This window comes from Haemaphysalis longicornis, unplaced genomic scaffold, assembly GCF_048455015.1.
Source record: "Haemaphysalis longicornis isolate Haplotype H1 unplaced genomic scaffold, Haemaphysalis longicornis Haplotype H1 scaffold_13, whole genome shotgun sequence".
In the NCBI taxonomy this organism is placed as follows: domain Eukaryota; kingdom Metazoa; phylum Arthropoda; class Arachnida; order Ixodida; family Ixodidae; genus Haemaphysalis; species Haemaphysalis longicornis.
In genome coordinates this window covers 70,491,941-70,516,061 of record NW_027526233.1, presented here as the reverse complement: position 1 = coordinate 70,516,061, position 24,121 = coordinate 70,491,941, and the positions used below count along the sequence as shown (strand labels likewise).

General features: G+C 47.0%; 1 protein-coding gene across 1 annotated transcript in view; it reads right to left on the bottom strand.

Annotated features, from left to right (window-relative positions):
- Positions 1 to 10,321: 10,321 nt before the first annotated feature.
- LOC144164091 (venom metalloproteinase antarease-like TtrivMP_A) overlaps positions 10,322 to 24,121 on the bottom strand; it is a 71,379-nt gene continuing 57,579 nt past the window's right edge. Inside the window, exons 7-9 of the mRNA XM_077694654.1 lie at positions 23,904 to 24,043; positions 23,770 to 23,822; positions 10,322 to 10,496 (exon numbers count right to left, since the gene is read on the bottom strand). Of these exons, the coding sequence (XP_077550780.1) occupies positions 10,384 to 10,496; positions 23,770 to 23,822; positions 23,904 to 24,043 (306 nt within the window). The 3' untranslated portion in view covers positions 10,322 to 10,383. The remainder of the gene's footprint in view (positions 10,497 to 23,769; positions 23,823 to 23,903; positions 24,044 to 24,121) is intronic.

The following is a 24,121-nucleotide window of genomic DNA, read 5'->3' as shown; positions in this document are numbered from 1 at the left end:
ACTAAATGAGGACAGTAAAACAGCGTGTTTTACTTTTCACAATGTTTTCAGTACGATTCATAGGGAAGCCGCGCCGTTAAATGGGTGATAGTATTCTTTCTGTCGGTGCGCAAGACGGCATGGTAGGGACATGGTCTCTGCTTTAAGATTCGTTACTCTGAAGTGCGTATTCTTTGCTTTCGACGTCAGCTGATTGGGTAGGGTAGCGATTGGGTTGGGTATTATTTGAGCGCCGGTGCTGTAGCAATGCAAGCTGGGCATCAATGTTTCGTTGGTGGCACACGGGTGGTTGATGTTAGCCAGCAATGGGAGATCTTGCTGCCAGCCGCACTTTGGAGGATCACCTGCAGCTGCTTAGTAGGGGCCAGCTGGCCAAGGCAGCGTATAGAATCCCGTGAAGAGGGAGCCAATCTTATCCAGCCCGTTTCGCGCTGACATTCACTGGATTAAACGTCTTTCCTCATACACCTTATCCTCTTCCTTCATCTCTCTATTTTGTATTTTTCGTCTGCGTAGTTTGAGTTTCTTCTCGGCTGCTACATGCTCGCTACAAGATAGCTTATCTGGCAGGCGTAAACATAATGCTACTGGGAACGTTTTTTACAAGATGGATGAAATGTACAACATCGGCAAACCGGTCACTCTATTTTTCTCGCCTAATAAGCAAATGAATACAAAATACTACGCCTTTACGTGAATCTTGGCCCTTGTTATTGTGCTCAAGAGGAAATTTCAAAAGGTCCGGTAAAATTCGACTGAGAAGAAAAATGGCGGAAAATGGCGGAACGTCAATACCACATTAGGCTGCGTGTAGCTTTAGAAGGGCGAAAAACGAATCCCCTGCATAGCGCGCACCACATACAGTTAGGTGATTTGTGTGAGACTGACCGCAAGGTAATTGAAATTTAATTTCAATTGTATCCAGAAAACAATTTTTGCCGGACACTAAAAATATAGTTACAAAAGCGGAAATTGTTAAATAAATAGGTGAGCGCGAATTTCAATCATCGTAATAAAAAATAGGGCATAAAAACGAAACGATTTATCATCACATGTGTGCTTGCCCATTTAAAAACTACTTGCGCAAATCGAAGTGCAAAAGCTCATTATAAATAGTGTTATACCTAGACGACTGATAAATCAATTATAAGGAGCCTGTTTACATTCAGTAAACGACGCTACAGGAGAACGAACATGCTTTGGATCTGGAGTTAGGTGTGGGCCCTACAATGCTGAACTGGTCTCGTGCGACTTGAGAAAAACAAATTTTGAGATCGCGCTGAGGTAACCACTGGCAACAGGGTCGAGACCAGTCCTTTTTACCTCAATTATTGTAGTGTTTCACATTAAATAGGGATACGTGCTCTTTTTGAGACGGAGGTCTATACTATTTCGTTCCATTTATGTATACTCAGAGCTTCAAGGCATTTTAAAAGGAATAAAAAAGTTGGTGTATATAAGGCTTAACGCGCCGACGCAAAGCAGGGGATGAGGCGCGCCGTAGTGGAGAGATCCGGATTAATTTGGACCCCCCGGGGATCTTTAACTGGCGCCGGAATCTCGTACGCATGGGCGTTTTTGCTTTTCGCCTCCCTCAGAAAAGCGCCCGCCACGGCCGGGAATCGAACACGCGTTCTCGTGCCAAGCAGCACAACGCCTTACCCACTGAGCCACAGCGGCGGGTAGGAATGAAAAGAAGTAATAGCAGAATCTACTAAACGTTTAAGCAAGCATACTAATACTGCCGCTACCGCGCATTCAATTACAACATTTCAAGTTATGTGGCTTTACGGGCGAAAACTACATTTTCGGAGCGTAAAACCCCAGTGCTACGTATGTCCCTTTCTTGTCTTTGTGTGTATTTTACTGAACTGTAGCTTGAGTCCCCTTGGGCGCACCGTTGTGGAGAGCTCCTTGTCAAATTCGACAGTCTGGGGGTCTCTACCCTGGCCTGAAACTGCGGCACACGTTTTTGTACTGTTCACGCCTCTGTCTGAAAAGCGGCCAACACGGCCGGGATCGAACGGACGTCTTTGTGTACAGAAGCAAAACAAGGGAACCACTGAGCCGCTGTGGCCGGCGCACCACAGAATTGAGTTTATCCGTAAGTGAAACACAAGATTAGGTAAAGGTTTCGTATCGATGGGAATTATGAGACTTTTGATGGTGCACCCTAAAAAAATTCCCTTAGGTCATATGTGGTGTCCTTAGTGGGGTGGTGTCCGGAATTAGCTGAGTGCGCTTTACAACACTATGTTAACTTGAAAATGGCGCATTTACGAAGAATTATGACCTAAAATTTACTCAGGGAGCTAGCAGAAAACTGTACATTTACTGGGTGTGTTATTGTAAGCCGTATACCTGCCTAGGCGCAACACCTTTTTATTTTATTTCACTTTATTCCGTAAAGAGTATCGCGAAAATACGCAAAAGACTGGGCGGGCTCTTAGCCAAACGCTATACGTGTGTACAATGAGATGAACACATACAGGTGTCCTTCGTGGAAGAGTGCTGACACAAATTGTGATGCAAAAATATTAGCACCAATTACCACAAAGCAATAGATCAAGATAAAATGGTACACATTACGGAAAATACTTATTGTTCAGACTCTACATTTTCGCATATGCACTAAAGGTCGCTTACACACTACCGAACAAGTAAACAAATTGCAGAGAAACATCTCAAAACGACCAAAATGACAGTGGAATCCACGGAGTCCTTGTGATTCATCAAACAATTTGTTTTCGCAGTCCGAGAAAAAGGAGGTGGTTGTTTGAAAAAATACTTTGCGCCATTCTATGTCTTAACGCCACTAAACTACAGTAACGGCTCTCCGGAGACAGTAAGCACTGGCTGAAGGTTGAAGTCTCCAGAGAAAGACCTCTGGGCTACGTAAGGGATAGTAAAATATAGCCATTACCCATTGACATATCAGAGGGCTAATTTTACCGTAAAAAGTTGCACACAGAGATAGATATTTTTGAACGCATCAAGCGTTCGAAAAAGAGGGTTTCCAACTTTCGGATATACGGTTTGCTGGAATAAAATGACAAAATTTCAGCAATCGTTTTACTAGTTGCCTGACAGGATCTAAATAGGTTTTGTACGGCCCTCTCAAAGATTCAATAAATACGAAATATAACTCTGGTTAAAAGTCAAATACAACATACGAAGTATGGTTTGCCGAAAATATGTCGAACATGCAGCAGGGATGGAATATGTATGACACCAGCAGCGTAAAAATTGTCAAAAGTAATTTAAATATATGGAATGGATGCAGTTTGTTCTTATTTAGGAATATTTGTTCACAGTTCAAAGTTTCTCGCTTCAAAAGGCTTTTCCGCAGTGAAAAATGATTTACTTGGTTTTTTTTACATTATTAGTCAAATTATTAATCACCGTCCACTTGAACACCTAGTCCTATTCTTTCAGCGCACGGTTTAAAGTTTATTAAGAGAATAAGCAGTAATTGTGGCACAGGTATCGTCGGAATCCATCAGGAGTTCAGCAGGGTGATGCGCTAACAGTAACTCATTGACATATTGCGAGAACAGCAAATGCTGGAGAAATGATCCCCCCGAGAACCCTGCTTTTAAGTATTGCGATGAAGATACAACGTTGTTCATTAGTATTATCTGTTGGCGTTCGTTGAGGTAATCTAATAGAAGGTTAGACGCCCTTTCACGGAAGGCGTATCGTGAAGTTATTAAATGAAAATATTGTCTGAAGGCGACGATTACACGAGTAGAAACGTAGTGTCATGATCCTAACGTCCAAAGAAGAAGCTGTGAGCGGCACGCAGCCTACGCGGGGTCTCACTTGCACAACGTGTAAATCGTATCAATACATGGCTTCACCATCAACTCGGAACATTGCTGGCGCTAGTCGGGACAAGACGAGAATTTACACTCACAAATGAAGCGCACACAAATGAAGCGAAAATCCTCGTCCTTGTCCCGCCTAGCGCCAGCGATGTTCCGAGTGAAAAACCAACTAGCCCCATTTCAAGCTGTGGTTCCCAATCAACCATGGTTCGCATCGTCATTGTACTGCCCCAGTGAACTCACAATTCCTCTTGGGTGTATTTTTGTGACAGTGACCCATTAAAGATCCCAAAAGGTGTCTGGAAAACAGATGCGTATGTGAGAAAGCTTTATGACAAAACCTTTGAAAGATGTCAATCGACGGTGCATCCATCAAACAATTTCACACCTCGACGGACCAGTTCAAGGAAACCAGCATTCAATCTCCGTGAACGGTAGGAAGATGTGGGTGGAGGTATCACGGACTAAAAAAGAAGTAATCTACAGGGGCCGAAAGGAAGATCTATTGTGAATTGCACTGCATGTTGTTGAGTGTTTAGCTAAAACTAGAGTGGTATGTTTTCGCCAGTAGCGTTTTGCCGGATTTTGATGTTTTTGCAGATTTTTTGTGGCCGGAAGTATGTTGCGAATTGTAGAGGAAGAATATGCGGCTTCTGCAACATCACACGTTCTTCCTCATTCTACATTTGTTTCAGTCGTCGCCATTGAACGGGTTCGATCGGGTACCTCACGGCTCCGTTCTCTGGCAGCAGACCCTTGAGGAGGTGCTTGCTGTGCGACAGGCAGATCACTAATCACTCGCATTTCTCTATGTGCGGCACGGTTGCATCAACGGAATTTCTCGCCTGCACTTCTGGCATTCCCAAAATCCACAGCAATTACAGTAATCCGCCCCAGCATGTCTGCGTGGACCCCTTGCCTGCTCCTGTCACAGCTTAGTCATCGTGTCCAACAATGTCACCCTCTTATGTTCGCGATTTAACATCAAAAGAACCATTGTAATCACCATCTTCAGCAAGTCTGTTATAAAACTGTCCTTGTCCTCGTGCTCTGAGCTAACGCGAGCTAAACCTACATATTTTCCCCACAACCTCTCACGCGAGCCGTCGGAAAGCCAGCTAAGCAGCTCTTGCCCGACATTCAGCTATTGGGAGCGGAAAGGGCAACGGTGGCCGGCCATACCAATAAAGTCTCGGTCTCAAGACCCCGACAACGGACATTCTCACTATAGCTCTTATCTCTCATTAAGAAGTTTTATTCTGTCTCTCACCCTCTCTCCAGGCACATTGTTAAGTCCTTCGCAAGTGCCTGTGCATGGATACATATCCGCGTGCTTGTTACTGTGAAAGCCGTGTGAACGCATCAGGATCCGGTGCGGCCAAGTGTGAAATCCTAAGTGTGTGGGATTCCTTCGTACGGCCGTCTCCCCCTGACAGCGTACAGACGACTTAGTGTAGGATAGTGTTTTAAAGTCTGCCGTAAAGGCAACATTGAAATTTTCGCGGCACTCGTACATTGATAATGGAATTTACGTGTGAATCCGGCTTCGAACATCTCTCGCAAAGCTTCGTAAGCACTCCGTCACTTTCCCGCTTATTTCGTGTGGAGTTAAATAAAGATTGTATTTCCGAAGAAAAAAAGTTGCAGGGGACATCTACGTTTAGGACTTAAGATGTAATCCGCGATAGCGTTACCTCGTCGTCAAGGGAGAGCTTCAAACGGAGCTGCTTGGAATCGCCATTCATGTTCCTCGAGCGCTGAAGGTTAACCTAACGAAACTAGCTACAACGGCTTTGTGTGCGAGCAGGAGCTTCACTGCGCACCAGCGGAAATCCATGAAACAACGTATGTTTTCTGTCTTCTGCGCAGCAGTATCATTATCAAAAAGCCTACGGGCTTGCCCTCTCCTTTCGAGATTCAGTTTTAAGCAACTACGCCTGATTGCAGTTTCAGGCACGAGCTCTGTTTTTGGTGCGCAGACGTACAGGTGCCTTCAGAAGTAATTGGAGCCCGGGAGTTGTCGCCCAACCGCATAGGAGCGCCGCGTAGCCACACCGGCGGTAAACGAAAGGAGCAGAACACGCATGCGTGCCGGCCGACGGTGATAGCTCATGTATAATTCTGAACCCACTTCCTTTAACGCGCCTTCGAGCATTATTCGCAGCATACTACTGGTCTCAGGGGTGGCGCTGATAGCACAGGCGGGATCTGGAAGTATCGCTCACACACTTTCAGCGCACGTGAGGTGCTGGAGAAGCGTCGCAATCGCAGGGATCTGAAGTGACAATTTTTCTTTTCTAACATTTTATGTGGGTGTGGTATCAGCGCCATCGCTGAGACCAGTATGCTGCGAACAACGCTCTAAGCCGCAATAAAGTGGGTTGACAGGTGCAGAGGGACTATCGGCGTCGGCAGTCAGGCATGCGTGTTCTGCTACTTTAGATTACCACCTGTAAAGCTACACGGCGCTCCGATGTTGTTCGGCCACAGCTCCCGTGCTCCAGTTACTTCTCACAACACCTGTACTTTCCGGTTGACGGTGACACCACGGGGCGGCCTCTGTAACATCCAGCGTGGTCCCGCGTAATTCGCAACAACAGCGCTAAATATTCCTTTAGTGGTACATGGTGTCTGAAAATATTGCACTTATCGTCATGGCAACAAGTGGTGAGGGGAGAAAGGAGGTTAATGACGTCGCGGACGCTGCTGACGTCATTTTTCCCGTGGCAGCCAGGCCGGGCCGTCGCGCCCCGGCCCCTGAAACCGACGCTCGCCAGACTCTCGCGGCTGCCGCCGATCGCTGCCTCATTGGCCGCTCGGCAATGGCACCAGGTGCGAAAGTTGGACCAGCGGCGGCGGTGACTCGAAATGGCTGCCGCCCGTCGTTTGTTACGTGTGCAGTAACGTGTTTAATAATTGAACAAACGAAAACATGTAGGTAATAGTATGTTTTCTGGTGTCGAATTCTTGTCTTTGTGGCGATATTAATTGGAGTGTTACACAAACATTCTTTTCGCTTTGGGTTTATTCAAAATTCATATGATGACGTCTTTGATTCGAAGTCATGAAAACACATGTACTACAGACATATATTGCACATACATTTTATGTACACCCGCCAAATTGTTTACCAATATCACGGGAGTGTCAACCGTTCCGTCGATCAGCGCCGTATGATGGGGTGATACGACAAACTCGGCGAGAGTAACCGCATGCGCCCTAAGCGAAGGCCGCAGCTGCCGTCGTCTGCTAGGCTGTTCCAAGAGCAGACAGCCACCCCGTACTGCTGTTGCCGCTTGCTTTCACTTGCCCTCTTCGCCCCGTTAACGGCGGGTTGGAGGGTAATGTGATACGCGAATAAAAAAATCAGGGGTGGCTGTCTGCTCTTGGAAAAGCCTAGCAGACGACGGCAGCTGCGGCCTTCGCTTAGTGCGCATGCGGTTACTCTTGCCGAGTTTGTCGTATCACCCCATCGTACGCCGCTGATCGACGGAACGGTCGACGGTCCCATGATACTGGTAAAAAATTGGGCGTGTGTACGCGATTTTGGACTAAGCAAAAATATTACATGCAAATTTAGGCATAACATATTGTACAATGTAAAAAAAACGTGCTACATACACATTTAGAATAACACGGTTAGGCGGGCTAGTTGGTATTCGGAATTCATGGCTGTAACTTTTGCGCAACTTTAGACGAAGACAGATACAGGTCTTCGTGTCCCTTTTTGTATCTGTCTCCGTCTAAAATTGCGCTAAAGTTACAGCCATGAATACACATTTAGGTACACAATACTTGATTACGGAAGAACTTCGAAAGTTCTAGTCCCTACACAGACTTTTTTTCGCGCACACCTCGACGGGAGAAGAAAAGAACTTGAAAGTTCCACTCAATGTATACTTATTTCTTGGGCTCACCACGAGACGGGAATGTTCTTTAAACATTAAAAAAATTTGTTTCAGTTCAGAGACACAATAATGGGACACCTTTATAATTAGCTTCAAAGCCTGCCTTTCGGGCGAGTTAACGCAAACTCCGAAAGAAAGCGTTGACCCGCCCATTAACCTGCATACACTTCCGAGAAATCATGTTCACACCAACAAAATGCCGCCATAAAAAAACTGTTGCGACACAATGACCGCCCTGTAGACACTCATTGCTGGATTATATCTACGTACAAAAACAATGCGCAACAAAGTGCACGTCGTAGAACAGTCTGCTTACCGGGGGTAGGATGGAAGATGGGGGAGGGGGGGGGGGGAGAAGACACCTAGAAAAAAATCTTTCCTGTATTGTAAGCCGCAGATATCGGCCAGGTTGTTACAAGCTACCATCTAGCTCGTGTCTGGGCAGTACCTCTTATCTCATCCTGTCTGATAAAGCATGACCGTTTTAACTGCAGAACTATGGAACACCAAACCCACTCGCGATAAGATGACAAGGCGCGGGCGCGCAGTTTAGATTGAACAGCAAAGCCGGCAATGATACTTGGTTTTATTTATTTATTTTTTAATGAGGGAAACGCTTGCAATGGCGGCTGCAGACAACGCATGTATTTCGGTTTGGCCTTCCACTGCTTCATGGGAAAATGGACTTGCATTGAACACCGCGGTGTTACGTCAGATTTTTGGGAGCACTGAAGCAACGCTTGGCAGTAGTTTCTCCGCAAATATACGTTTTGGAGCAAGACGGCGGAAGAAAAAATGCTTAATGCGCAGCACTTCCACGCCACCAATCTCTGTGGTAGTAGGTACGCCGTGAAAGGCAAGAAGCGCGCGCAGTTGAGCTTGCCTTCTTTGTGAGCAGGTGCGTTATGATGTCATTGGAGACATTGAGGAGAGTCACCGGAGGAAACGTCCAATGAAGTCCTAAACCGTCCTCGACTTGGGGCCCAAACCCAGACTCATACCTGCTGCACGAAACAACAACAAATACCTTGATAAGTATACTGAATCGACGTTCCAGCAGTTACTAAGGCAATCAAAAAACGGCAATGCCACCACAAATTGATCTTGCGGGCAAGAGTGTTCGTGCCAACGACGCGTTTACTTCTACTAAAACTTTGCGTACCTTCACAGCTGGGATATATTTGCACATTAGTTTCCACTCCAAGAAGAGTGACACGTCTGATTAACTTCACGTTACACGCGCGAAATATTTTGAAAACAGAAGAGTGCAATCGGTCGGCTTTTAAGGCATTCACTATAACTTGTACAAAGCTAAATTGCTTACCTGTCGTCTTTGGAGAAGATGAGAAACTTGGCCGAACTTTACCTCCCTTTGTTGCTGCACCACAGAGCTGCGCAGGAGTGGTAACGCTCCTTTCTACGCTGCCCCATATTTAGAATACATTCGAATGTATTTTATAATGCAGCAAAACTTTCAGCCCGTGGAGGCGTGTAGGCAACCCGCGCAACCCTTCGCAGGCCGGCTCGCTCGCGCACGTACAGTCACGTGCGATTTGAAGGTAATCGCGCGAGCATCGACCAGCCAAAACGATACCGTCCCCGCGCGGCTTGTTTTACTGCACCTGGTTCCTAGTTTACGCATTTTTCTCTCCCTCGGTAGCTGTTTAATCAAGCAGTCATCACTACCGCGGCAACACCAGTACCCCTTCTTCTTTTTTTATTGCGCACGCAGCGACGACGTTCCTCTTGTATCTTACAGCTGTTCTCGAAAATACTGGGTTCTCGAATACTGGGTATTCATAACAATGGCTGTTATCGCTGTTTACGGTAACCAAGAAGAAAACGCACAAGTGATTACAACAACACACAATCGCCACAAATCGGAAAGGGTAGTTTACTAGCAGCGGGAGTGATGACTGCTCGAAGGAATAGCGACCGAGGGAGAGGAGAATGCAGAGACTAGGTCCCAGGCGCACCGAAAACTGTCGCGCAGGGGCGTTATCGTCTTTATAGGTTGAAGCTCGCGCGATTACCTTCAAATCGCACGCGACGGTACCGAACTGGCCCGCCGTGCGCACCAAGAGAAAGAAAAAAAAATATTGGCGCTGGTGAGCTGTTGCGCATGCGTGAATAGGCGCGGAAGCGTTGACGGTGTGGAAAGAAAGAAACGCTGACGGAAAGGGAAGGGCCACGCAGCAGCACCGTGCCGCTAGGATCGCCACAATTTCGGAAACCGAAACTAGCCAAAGTCACCGACCAATGGTGACACTGTCTTCGTGGTCGCTTCAGGACCACGGCTGATGGCAGACCGTTAGCCTTTACGGAAAGTCGCCGAATGAGCCCAGTAACGGTCTTGACAGTATCACGCCAAAAGTGGCTTATAGGCGCATACACTTGAAAAATCACCACGCACCATTTTTGCCATAGCATCCATCGTAGCATCATTGCCCTGCTTCCCACCCTCCAGTTAACTTTTGCATCTGGCTGCCTCAGTCATAGTTTCCGGTTTGCAGAGGTGACGTACTTCCGTGGACACTTGATGAGCACGGCTTATAGCGGACAGTTAGCGGGCACGGCAAAATCAGGAAATGACGCTAATAAGGCTATCGCATTAAAATGTCGAAAGAAAATGTGATGGTTAGAAACGCTTACAAGTGCCCTGCTTCATGAGCAAATACCCGCACTCCCTTATATGTTCCAGCGGCATCCTCTCCCAAGGCAACTTTCAAGCTTCCACACACGCCGGCAATGTAGGCGATACCTGCATTGATAAAAAGTGGGCATATATTGTCACGAAGCAAAGACGACGCAGTTGTCTTCAAGGATAGCAAGTATGTTGGAGCGAACTTGTGCTCCCCTAACAACTCAAAGGTCACTTTGTTGAGTGCTGCTTCGCCGCCTGTCTAGGCGGCGAAGCAGCACTCAACCAAGTGACCTGCGTAGCGGGCGTCGATGAATCGAATGCCGCGGCGTCTGCTCCGCAAGAACTTATCTTTAGGTTCGAATATTTTTGAAACCGTCGTATTACATCCAGAACAACGAAGATTATTCTAGGCTGTTCACGTTAGTTCGGAACGCTGTGCCTATCAGAAGAGATAATGCATAAGGCATGGAAAGAAAGGATGGAACACGCGCTTCCCTTGGCACACAGATAACACAGATAACACAGACCGGCGCAGCTGGGCGGTAAAAGCAAAACACAAATAAACAAACCCATTGCATGGTTCACGACATTACCCCCTCTAAGAGTTTCATTCCTGCTCATCGCCTTTCATGTCGACTAAGCCATTCGAAAGATGTTTATCCTGCTCGTGCGCATACTGCCGCCCACCATTCTTCATTTTTTCTTCAAACATCTAGGGACTGGAATGATCTGCCTTCTGACGCCGTGCACCACTCCTGCATCACTCATTTCAAAGAAGCCATCGCACAAATCATCCTTCAGTGACTTGTTTACCCCCTCATGTAACGCCCTTAACGGGGCCTTTGAGGTATAATAAATAAATAAAATAAATAAATAAGAGTGCATCGGCCCGATGCTAACTAACATAAGTGACAGTCCGTACAAATAAAAAATAAAAGTCCGTCATTGTGCGTAGAAAGGTTTTAAGCGAACGACGTGGATGACTTCGGGCCGCGTGCGTCGTCGGGATGTTCCGGAATCACCATCGGGGATTACCTCGTAGGTAAGTTGGCCAACACGTTGTAGAATCCGGTAGAGTCCGAAATACCGTCGTAGAAGCTTCTTACTGAGTCCACGTCGTCGGATGGGAGTCCAAACCCACACATGATCCCCAGGATGGTACTCGGCGTCTCGGCGTTGGAGATTGTAGCGTCCGGCATGTAGCAGCTGCTGGTCCGGGGTCTAGCAGCTGCTGACCAACTCGAGCGAGCTGGCGGGCCTCCTCCGCACGTTTGGGTACCCTTTGACGTCTGCGTTGAGGTCGTCGCCCTCTACGTGCGGAAGCATGGCGTCTAGCATCGTAGTGGGCCGCCTCCCGTAGACAAGGTGGAACGGTGTCATCGGCGTAGTTTCCTGGGTCGCTGTGTTGTACGCAAACGTGACATACGGAAGGACTTCATCCCAAGTCTTATGTTAAACGTCGACGTACATAGACAGCATATCCGCGATCGTCTTGTTCAGACGTTCCGTAAGTCCGTTCGTTTGAGGGTGGTACACCGTCGTTCTTCGGTGATCCGTGTTGCTGTAGCGTAAGATTCCTTGCATAAGATCCGCAGTGAAGGCCGTTCCGCGGTCCATGATTAGGACTTCAGGGGCTCCATGTCGCAGCACGACTTGGTTAATAAAGAACGTCGTGACTTCTTGTGCAGTCTCCCTCGGAAGAGCGACCGTCTCTGCGTAGCGCGTCATGTAGTCAGTCGCTACGACAATCCACTTGTTCTCAGATCGTGAAGTAGAGAACGGGCCACGAAGATCCATTACAATCTATTGGAAGGGCCTCGATGGGACGGCGATTGGCTGCAGAAGGCCGGCGAGTCTCATCGGCGGCGTTTTTCGTCTCTGGCAGTCACGGTTGCTGCGGGCGTAGTGGGTGACATCAGAGGTAAGGCGGGGCCAGTAATACCTTGCCTTGATTCCTTGCTACGGGTAGTGCCTTGCTATGACTCACGACCTTAAAGCCTTTCTCGCTAACGTCAGTCAGTCATCCCTAGGCCAAGTTCACTGCCACCGACAATCGTTTCATCGTCTCCTTTAGAAGTAGCACAACTGGTATTCTCTCCTTTATAAGTAGCGCCACTGGTATTCTCTTGGCCAACGATTACAAAAGGTGAAGGCTCCAATAATGCCGCAATGTGCTTCTCCTCAGGGATAACCATGTCAGAATCTCTGGTAGCGGTGTCACTCGTTCTGCGAGGGCCTTTCATGGGAGGCGGGATCTGAGGAGAACTCGCGACGGGTATAAGGAGAAAGCGTCTGTAACGAGGCAAGTGTTCGGTCCGAATTGATTGCAAAACTCGCAAAATTACAGTAAAAAGAAGAGGCAAAATACAAGGCAGCTTACGACCGAGCTTCTTCACGAAATTTCCGGGCTATGGTTTTTTCCCTGTCATCAGTGACTACCAGCCTATTAATCACAGAATTGCACTAGAGATAACTGATCGAAAGGTTAATAGTTATATACAGCCTCATTTTTTGTGCCAGCTTCGGTTTCGACAAGACCTCTCCAGGCGCTCGAAATGACAGGAGAGCGTCTATGACATCGCTGTTAGTGTCGCACCATGGACGCGCACGCAGGAAAAAGCGAGTGCGCGCGTGCGCGTCCAGACCCGCAGTGGTTGCACGCGCTCGGGCAGCCTCACGCCAGTCCCAAAGCTGTGACGTGTGCACAGGACGGAGCAGCGCACACCAACAGCAGCCAGCGCTTTCGCTACGGAATGGGGTTCCAGACATTGGCACTTTGGGTAGAGGTTCTCAACGCGTGATGATGTCGATGACAAAAGTGTATTTGTAGAGAGCTTTCTCATGTGACCTAAGATTGCAATTGCTTAAATATATGTTATATAGAACAGTTACTTTTTAAACTTTCTTGGACATATTTATATATTGTGCACCTGCGGTGAAGCGCCCTTGCTGCCGCCTACTGCGGCTGTTCCGCTGACTGCTCTCGAACGCCGGTACCATCACCGACCATGTCCATGCCCTTCCGCAAAAAACTGCGAGGCTGTTTGTTTTACCCCTTCCATACGTTTGGCGCAATATAAACTTTTTATCACGTCTAGTCAATTGCGTGCATCACGTGAACATCAAAGAACTTCACAAACCTCAAGATCTCGCCTGTAACACTCAACTGCTGTCTGCTACAGGGCTCTTAGTTAACATCCAGGGGAATACGCCCTGTGCGGTCTGCAAGTGTGAAGTGACAGCATGGACGTTGAGAAGCCGATTGCAGCTAGAAGTTTTCTAGGCCTTAGGTATGTTGAACTACGTAAACGGTTAAAGGCGAGCAAGCCAGATTGGGACAAGACAAAATGGCTTGATGGGAAGCGAGCAGACTAGCAGTGGAGGACGCCGAAAATTCCGCAAACGATGCAGCAAAGCGTGAGCTGGAGATTCTCTAGCTGAACATGGGACTTTAGGAGAACAGTGGGAGCAGTTAAATTTCGCCTCTCCATCTTCTTGGCGAACTGATGGAGACGAAATAGTGATGTTCTTTTGATGCGCGAGCCGAGAGGACGATCTCGACTCGCTCCGATGACCGACGACCGATGATTGGAGCGGGTGAGGGATGAGGACTGCCTTCCTTGCTGGATATTAGGTTTATTTACACTATTTACATTACTCCAAGTTTACATCAGGTCAGAGTGACGGCTACATTGTCACTCTGCCAGCAGCAGCCTGTTCGACCGAGATTTATACTCAACTAGATCCCCTCTCGACCGACCCCCGAGAAAACCCAACACTCCGGTTTGGATAACAAAAAACCCGCCTCCAAAAAGGGGGCGTACAAGAAAGAGAGAAAAAACCTTTTAAACAATTAATAGAGACCATTGATTGGCCACAGGAAGCAGCCAATCACACATGTGTCCCCACCTGTGGTCCCGTGACCCAACCCTCTCTTTTATGCACTCAAAGTGCGTTTCCCACGCACGCTGTTGCACCCGGCCAGCAAATACAGGACATCTGCGGCCTAAAGTGAACCAACCATTACGTTTAGCGGGCGGCATCTGCACAAAAGCCAAGCCGAGGGCCCGGAGCGGTCCTCGCGCGGCTGACCTCCCTCCGCGCGGCGCCTCCCGCGACGCCGTGCGTCTGTGCGCGCGGCGGGACAATGAGGGTTGCTAATTCCCTCCCAGACGAAGGGCGCCGCCGCCTGCCGCCAGTCCCACCGGAAGACGCGCTTCAGGCCCACTCGGTGGTCTCCGAGGCGATTGACCCGTCAATGACCAACGCCGCCGCCGGAGTCGAAGATTTTCCAAACTTACACCGCGCGCGCTTTCAACACTAAGAGATACCATAATCTGGCTTCCCGTCAACTTGTTATGCCGAATGACCCAGCCACCTCCGACGCCACAGAGATACTCAGGCTAATCGCACCCGTCCTTTGACACACAAAAGGACGGGCACACGCGCTATCCGCGTCTCCGAACTTCGCGTTCGTGCGGCTACATGAAAGGGCCACGGGAAAGCAGCTACCAGCGGAGGCGACGCGGATACATGAGCCCCCGGCGACCTTAATTAATTACATGTGGAGCCCGAACTTAACAGCAGCCATCAGCAAGATTCGATAGCTGAAGCGACAACCGGCAAGATGATCACATCGCATAAAGTAATCCTTCCGTTAGAGGAACGAATAGATGATCTAGATGCCTATCTAGTAAGATGTGAAAGTGTCCCTCGTTGCCAAAATTCGTCCACAATAAAAATTGCCCGTTGCTCCGTAATGTGTCTGACCGGCTAGTCCCTCATCATAGTTGGAAGCATGACACCCGAGAACTCGTTAAACAACAAGAGTATCAAACTTGCGCTATTGGAATGCTTATGATTTACGATTCTATGCTACAATGACAAATTTAGAGATGTGCTAGCAAAAGGTGGCGAAACGGGGGTACAATTCCTTTCACGTCTCTCAGGATACTTCGACCGGTAAATATAGATTTTTCAAGTACCAAAAACATGAAAGGGCCTACAAAACAAAATGGTAGGTATGGAATTTCTAAAGTTCTGCTATCCAAAACTTGTTACGTTCATTAAGGAAGGGAACTGCAAAATTGCGAGATAAATGACGGAGACACCTTACCATTTTTTCGAGGCACAGAGAATGACCAACCTTCGCAAAGAAAAAAAAAATCACACATCTCCACGCCGTAAACGATGCCGAACATGCAAAGCACCGGACAAAAGTCGCGTTTTGTACCTTTTGAAATTCCCGCTCTTTGCTACTGCAGTTTGCGCCGCTCCCCCCAGATGGCCGCGTATGGTACTATAGTGTGCGTCGCTTTCGATAGATTTCAATTTGCGCTCATTGCTACTGTAGTTCGCGGCGCTCATCCTAGATGGCGCGCGGATGGCACAATAGTGTGTGCCGCTCTCGATAGATGGCTTACAATGCTGTGGGTGACTGTATCGCTGTGCGCACGGACAACTCCAGACGACGGCACCGAATTTGTGAGATGCTAAAGTGCATTGCACTTAAAAGCGAAAACGGCAAAGAGCAAGTGTCGAACCGAAGGTATTCACCAGTACGAAAGGGTAAACACGTTCTATGTGAGGAAAAGTAGGGCACCGTGTATCTGACTGTCGGGTAGTCCGTGACTTGCTCCAGGAGTGCTAGAAATGGCCATGAAACTGATAAACACCAAACTGAATAATAGATACAAGACAGGTTAAAGCTTGCACGCTTGCGAAACGTAATCATGCGGAAGTACTGATGTCAGATTCTCAAGGGGACCATGGCAAATTCGACGAACAGGAGAATGCGCCCGCCAATAGCAAGGAAACAAATGGCAGCATCTCCACTCCGTGGATGATGGCGAGGGTTCGGAGTACAGGAACTCTAAATGACATCCAAGTTTCGCCCCGAGTGACATCCGATTTGCACCCTGACCGTCATTCTATTTGAGCCGGGAGTTGCACCTTGAATATTCCCTAAATGAAACTGCAACTCACGGCTCAAATGAAATTTTCCTTGGTTTTCGCTTGATGGTGGTGTGCGCGCGTATGGACGTGGACGGACATTGGGAGGTCATAAGGTAGTCCGCACCGTTACAGGCGAGGGAGTAAGCTGTTTGACCCTCGGGTGCTAACTCACGGTCGTAGCCAAATGGGTAAGACGACGAACACTAACTCTGCCTGGTCTACCAGACACAGGCTCGAATCCTGCCGGTGCCTGTTTGATTGTTTGCAATTGTAAATGCTATGCGCATGGACGCGGACGGACACTGTGTGGTCCTAAGGTTCCCCGCACCTAAAAGCGCCCTTCCTACTCGGAAATGTACCTGTGGTAGTTGAAAAGCTCTACTGGAAACCAGTAACAGTGCTACGAGGCCTTGGTAACAATACCCTTGTTGTAAGTTGGACCCTGGCTCCCCATATGTCTTGCTGGCCAAAGGACAAGCATGATGTTCTTAGACCACGTGTCGCTACTGCTTGAGGAGGCGTACATCGAAATGATTACGCCGTTCTTTTCTGGGAAGGTCCAGCAAAGCTCATGCGAAACCAGTTCTACGACGTAGTGCTGGGAAACACCCACGAGTAAGGAACATTAGTGAACCTGGATCCCGGCAACCCAGAAGGCGAGACATGAGCGCCCAGCAGCCCGCGCGGGAACGCAGCCGTTCCGGTGGAAACCACTGCCACAGTGCCTATTATAGAAGCTTTGGATGACAGCGGAGGCACTCCCGAAACCAACGAAGAGAGTTAGGTAGTGTCCGCTGTCAAGAGCCGCGGACTACCAAGAAGAGAAACCGCGATGAACACTGTGTACCAAAGCGGAGCTGAAGATATTACAAGAGAAAAAGGGAACGCTGACCGAATGTTTTCATACGCAAGGGAACAAGTTCACAAGAAGCGGCTACAGCTACCACTTTACCCTAGACAACTGGTTGCTGTACCGGACTTACAAGCTGTCATCCAGGAGGTTCTTCAAAGAAGTGATGTTCCTCGTTCTTTGAGAATACTGTCACTCACGACAGCCTCATCGGTAGCCACAAGGTTATTCGAAGAATATCAAATGATTTCTTGATTACTTGATATCAGGTCGAAAGATTTGTTAATCTTGCGACGTTTGCTAGTGGACCGCACACAAAAAAACTAGTTGTCACAACATTGGGCAGTATGCCAATATTTAGAACAAAACTTCAGAGATTTTCTGTAGATATTATCGGACTACTCATCCAACCTTAGAAAAGTAAAACAATATTATTTTAACAATGGCTGAGTTTGCTACCTGGCTCGCTGATAGCGTAGCCTTGCGTCCAAATCCTAGAATCATTTTGGAAATGTTTTCCCTTGTCGGTCTGCCGAAAGAAATAATTACTGACCGCGGCTCCCAGTATTTCGTCAGGACTGATGCCAGAAGTCAACCGACTACGTGCAAAAACATTCCTGCAGACAACTTTCTGCGCCCCTTTGAGCAACGGGTTCGTCAAAATATATAGCGGAACGCTGATACGATGCAGCGCGTGATGTGCCATAAGAAACCGAGATATTGGGAGCACTACCTGCCCCCTCCTTTTTTTGCATACAGAGGTGGTAACACAATTAAGCCTGGGTTTCTCATCATTTTAATTGATATATAGCCGTTACGCCCGTGTCCCAGTGGATGTCCTGGGGGAGCCCGGAACCGATGAAAAATTCGACGAACCTTCGTGTGCCGCCTGCACCTTTCTCGTTGAATTGCGAAAGTGCCTCAAGGATAAATGTAAGGCAGCACACGAAGAACTGCAAAGGCCAAAATAAGCAGAAATTGTATTACGGCGAACAGCCGTTTTACGACGGCTCAAACCTGGTCACCGTGTCCTTATCTTGCTTTCCCACAGGCCAACAAGATGACCATGCCGTAGAATGAACATTTCTTCATTCTACGTAAGCAAAATGAAGTTCACTGTCAGGTTGATTTGGACACAGAAAAGTATACGATATAAATATGGTGAAAAAATATTAGGAGCGACACCAGGCGTTTGCTTGTGCACCTGCTGCCAGCGCACTCGAAGATAGAATTGACGGAGAAGAGATGCTATTCTTTACTATAAATAAAAAAAGCAGAAATCCAAAGACGTATGTGTTTCGCCAGAGTTGCCACCAGTACATCCAAAGGAGGTGCGACATCTCTGCGAAGAATACCTGGACATTATCAGCAGTATACCTCGCAAAACCGACCCTGTTCAGTGTCTGTTAGAGCTTACTATAGCGAGTCCTGTTTACATGCGGCAATACCCCGTACCATCTGAGGCTGGGAAGTTATCCAGCAGAAGTACAACAGATGCTACGGTTGGGTGTAACCGAAAGGTAATGGTCACCGTACCACACTCCTTTGCTCCTCGTCAGGAAACGAGACAACGATACGTGTCCCTGTGCAATACACCCACAAATTAAGACTGAGATTTTGTCTTTTCGTGTACTCACGGATTACAAAGGCAAATTTATCCCGAGTTATCTCAATATGAAAAAGCCTTTACGAAAGCTGAGGCGAACCCATTCCACAAACCATATTGAATGGACTGGGGAAACCGAACAAGCCTTTCACATCTTGCAATGGACGTTGTCATCACCTCCAACCTTTCAAGCAGCTGATGTCAACAAAGACTTTGTGGTTCGGAAAGATTCTCCCGACGAACGCCTGGGCGCTATCCTACTTCAAAGGAGCTCTGGTCAGGTGTATCTGGTTTTGTATGCGAGCAGAGCCATTTCACCACGAAAAACCCGACAATCAAAGGATGAACAGGAATGCTTGGGGCTTGTTTGGGCCGTCAGCGAGCATCACCTGTGCCTATATAGGATAGAGTTCTACCACCAAACTTACCATTTGCCTGTTCAATACTTGCAAACAGCAAAACACATTAACAATCTAGTCCTCAAATGGAGTTTCTTCTTGAAAGAGTCGTCATGCCGAGTGCAATACATCAAGTAAAATGAAAAGGTTGGTGCGGACTTTGTCAGCCGTGTGTAAAAGTACCTTTATAGGACCTGACAGTTAACTGCCTTTCGTCCGTTTTGCGCGTGTGTTTGTCTGCATTTTCTTCAGCTATGGTTTAATACTTACTTTTTTCTGTTAGTTAAGCGTCGGGCTCTCGCCCATGCCGCTTTCTTGTGAGGGAGAAAGGGCACGGAGAGGGTGGCTATGGCGCCAACCACAAGCGGCAGCAGAGAGGACACAAACAAAAGCGTCGGCATTAGGAAAGAAGATGGCGAAGATCAAGAAGTTATTCATACCTCAGAGGCGAAGGCATTGCAGCCGATAAAGAGAGACAATGTAGGGCACACCAAGGGGATTTTAATAGGGAGTCTCGAACATGGCTGAAAAAAAAAAAGCGTAGGAGTTTTGCTCCGCTGGATGGCCGTTTCGAGGGACCAGGTACACTGCGGAAGTCGACCGTACTGGCAAGTGACAAGATGAACTCATTCGGAAAGAATTTCTGCCGTCGTCAGGTTCTGAACTTCAGCCCCTTCACTGGCACCGTCTGCTGCTGCTCCGTCGCTGTTGCGCTGCCTGCTCTCGAACACCGCTACCATCTGCGACCAGGACCGTGCCCTCCCGAAGAAACTGCGAGGACGTTTTAAGTGCGAATGCACTTCATAAGCGAGCCAAAATCGTCCGCCGCCGTCGTCCGCATAGCAACAGCTGCGGGTGCGCGCGCTCCTCGTCTTCCTCCTCGTCTTCCCTAGCAACGGGGGGAGATGGGCGCGCGCTACTCTCCTCCTCCTCTCTCCGCTCAGTGACTGCGGGTGTTGGGCGCCTCCTCTCCACTTCGGGCGGGAGAGCTCTCGCTCGCGTAGCGGGCGCTCCGCATTCCGACGCGTGAGGGCGCTCGTGTAGCCCTCGCCGTAACGGCGGGCGCTACTCTCCTCCTCCTCTCTCCGCTCAGTGACTGCGGGTGTTGGGCGCCTCCTCTCCACTCCAAGATCAGGATATCCACCGTAATCGCGCAATCAATAACCGTGCATTCGCACTTACACACTCTCCCCCTCGGGGAAGTGCGAGGGAATTTTTTTTTTACCCTTCCTACAACCTGGCGCCGCTCATACCGTCTAACGCGTATAACCCATCATCCGTCTCACTTGAAAATCTCACGACATCACAGACATCCTACGATCCTTAATATAACCCCATATATACAACGGAATCTCTGTACATATTTATCTCTGCTTTTAAATTTCGTGTCAGTACGCGTTTAATCTCCCTTCTCTATCCCTAAATTCATTTCAATCGTTATACAGTATTCGGGTGCTTAAGCATTCGGAAGTGCAATTGTAAAAACCAAAGTAAAATGAAATCAAATCTGTATTTTTCTTTTTTACAAAGAGGATAGAGCAGCCGCAAAAAGCTACGGTGAGAAGTAGCTCGACCAGGCGGTTGCCCCTGTATTGACAGCATTGGAAGACACACCATGGAATACATTCCATCACCACGTCTTTCACGTTGAAAACACCAAGAAACACTAATACCTACTATGAAAACGTCCTCTTAGACGAGAAAAAATTGTACACAGGGCAGAAAAAGAAAGCATTGTTGTACACGAGTGAATTTTCGGGAATTAAGAAAATATTTTGTTATCTCGTAGACAAATTTGTAATTATCATGAAAGTTCCAGACTTTGTTTTCATTTTTTGCTCTCTGCAAGTTTTAAATGTTTGTGCTGCTTGGTTTTTATTCCTTGTCTAATGTTCTGCTGTTTGGGATTGATTTTGTATAATTTATATCCGAAAGCAAATCGTGCCTACCAATATATGTATCCTGCCATTGAATTAAAAGACGGCTTAATCAGATTTACGGTTTGGTTGTTTGTAAATTCCGTAGATTGGATTTATGTATATCTTGTTCAGTTATGTTACGAAACCGCCTAGAGCTTTGATGTCGGTCGTTATTGCCATGTAACGGTTTGCTGGGCCTCGTCAAGCTGCTATTGCAGCTTTTAGATCAGCAACTGTGCACAAATTTATGGTAAATAAAAGAAAGCTACTTGTCCCCACAAAAAAAACAACGTTGTCCACATGGATAGTCGCATAGTCACATACGCGTTTCGTGTTTTACACATACGGCAGGAAAAAAACAGTTCCTGGACAAAAGCATTTTACAAGTGAACATCAATACAAATAATAACAATAAAAGGGATCACAATCAATCAGAAATGACACAGTCAGGCGACAGAAAAACACTTTCTAAATGGTTGTTTGGCAGGCGACATATATCTGTAGTGTTCTCTGTAAATTTGTGTAATAGATGGTACAGTGCATAAGTTGTCGATTGAAAAGCATAGTTGTTTCACGAAATAAGAACAGACCACGTCTCTAAAAAACGTGTGTCGTGCCAGTGTGATTTTTACTGTAACATGGATAGGTCATTCTAAAACGAGTTATTGATCCTGTTAGACGCGCTACACTCTTAGAAAAAGGTTGTGTCATTCACTAGCGGAACACTAACAAGTTACTTGTACCAGTGTGCATTAGGCAGTTAGGAACTGGAGGTAGTAAATGTAGCACTAGTTAGGGTTACCAAATTAGGCAGTCAGTAAGCTACACTATAATTCACTAATAAAGTCCTAGCAATAACGCCTTTTGAGCTACCTGCGTTTGCTAACTGGCCATATATAACGTAGTAGGCCTTAATCTAGTGTACGTAGGCCTTAATCTAGTGTACACTACTCCCTGGATCCAGTTAATTTGCTAACCATGCAGTTGCTATTGGCAGAGCTTACGTACCGTACCGCGGGGTAGTAAGGCTCGTGAGGTGTTAGTAAAAACGGCCGTTACTACAATTTTAAATCCTTTTTTATTAAGAGTGTATAATTGTTCAGTGCTACATTCTTGTAGTTTCTGAGAATATACATTTCACATTTGTTCCACTAAGAACTCCCGTTTACAAATAAAGACGATAGTTTTATTTACTGCGACTTTTCGAGCAAACCTTCTTTAGTTAATTTTTAGTATACACTGCCCGGGACAAGCTTGAAGGATCCATTTTGTCTTGTACAAGGGCACTATGGCTGACCTAACGATCGGCTGAGCGGTAGCAAACAGCTATTCAGCAGGCAAACCCACCTAAACCTGGCCCAACATTAGCCCAAGCGCTACAGCCAAAACATTGCGACAAATGTTCAAAAGAAAGTTTTGTTAGTTCAACATCCCAGGGGCCCATGCCATTTATCCTATTTTTAGTGGTCCCAAACCATAATTCTGTCATTAAGATGCGCACGTTATGTTAGCGGCTAGTTTTGTTCTGTCGCTAGGACAGCTTGTTCGGTAAGGCGGTGAAGTGATTTTATGGCGGTTGAAGCCCTGGTGTTAACTCTTTTTAATCTACTCACGATGACATTTAGTTAGAACTCACGTCACACGAATGGAAGAATAGGCACTATTTACATGAAAACTGAGGAACACATAAACAGGCTTATCTAAGCATATCTAACTCTCGTCCTCTGCCCTCGTTCGCCCGCGTTTGGTCGACTGACCCTCCTCATTGGCTTCCCATCAGCGTCAATCCAAAAGATCAAGCAGTTCAGTTTTATTACGCAAAAATCCCGCCTACAAGGGCGTGTCCCAACAGACAATAAAAAGCATCTTATAATTCACGTACACTAGGCCGCTGATTGACCTTAACAACAAACAGTCCTAGGTTTGGGTGCAAATACAATCATGAGACCCAGTCTCTCACTCTCAATCGTAAACTCCGTTGTATTCATGAGAACAAAAAAACAACACTAATAAAAATTTCCCAACTAAAAGCAACTCTAGTCAAGGATGCATGGACTCCAAGAGGGAGGGTTGAGTAGAATGGAGGTACAGGGTTCCTCCAACCCACTCGGGTTAATATGAACCCCACATAAATACTCAAGGTGAGGGCACCGGGGGGATTGCTGGGAAAACAGCAAAAAACCTTTTTATACTCTCGCACCCTTTCACCGGCAAGATAACAAAGGTGGGGCTGTCCGCCTGTGTGCGCATAAATATGCGACACCATGGACTTCCCCAAAAGCGAAGAATGGCCAGAAGCACCTCCTCAGCAAATCGCGGCAGCTGTACAAGGTATGTATTAATAACTTCTCTGCCGTCGGGCTTCTTTGAATAACTGAGGTAGTTAAACTTTACCGCCTGCCTTCCGTTCAAGTATTTTCGAAACAAACACAATGCGCCTTTTCCTAAAAGTGCAAAAAGGCCAAGCATATCGCGGTCTCAGAAAAATTATCATGCTGAATTATCGACGAACCATTTGATGGAATGGACGAAAAGTCACTTTTTGTAACATTTGTACTGCTATTTTAGCTATGTACATGATAAGCATTTCGATAACTTATGGCATCGTGTGCAAACGTTTTGTTGAATATTCTTGGTGGAAGCGTGTTTTCCATATTCTCACCTGATAACCCGTGGTACCACTTGTTGCGACCGGCATACTCAACCATGTCTGAACTGTAAAACAAAGAATTTTGTACGGGTTAACACATTCTTCATGCCCTATACCATAGAACTGCGCAGCATAACAGGCCTTACCCTGTAAAAAGAAATACAGCATCATATCCCTTGTACTTTTTGTAATTGTACCGAAAGACGTAGTTCTGTAGTCCCATAAGAGTGGTATATCCTTCGACATATCCCTCTTCAGTCCGTTCCATGAAAGCCTCTTGATCAGCCTGGGAAAACGTGAAGCCGTAGGCGGGAACAATTTAGGATAATGGCATAGCATCTTTTTTTAAACAAAACTTTGGATA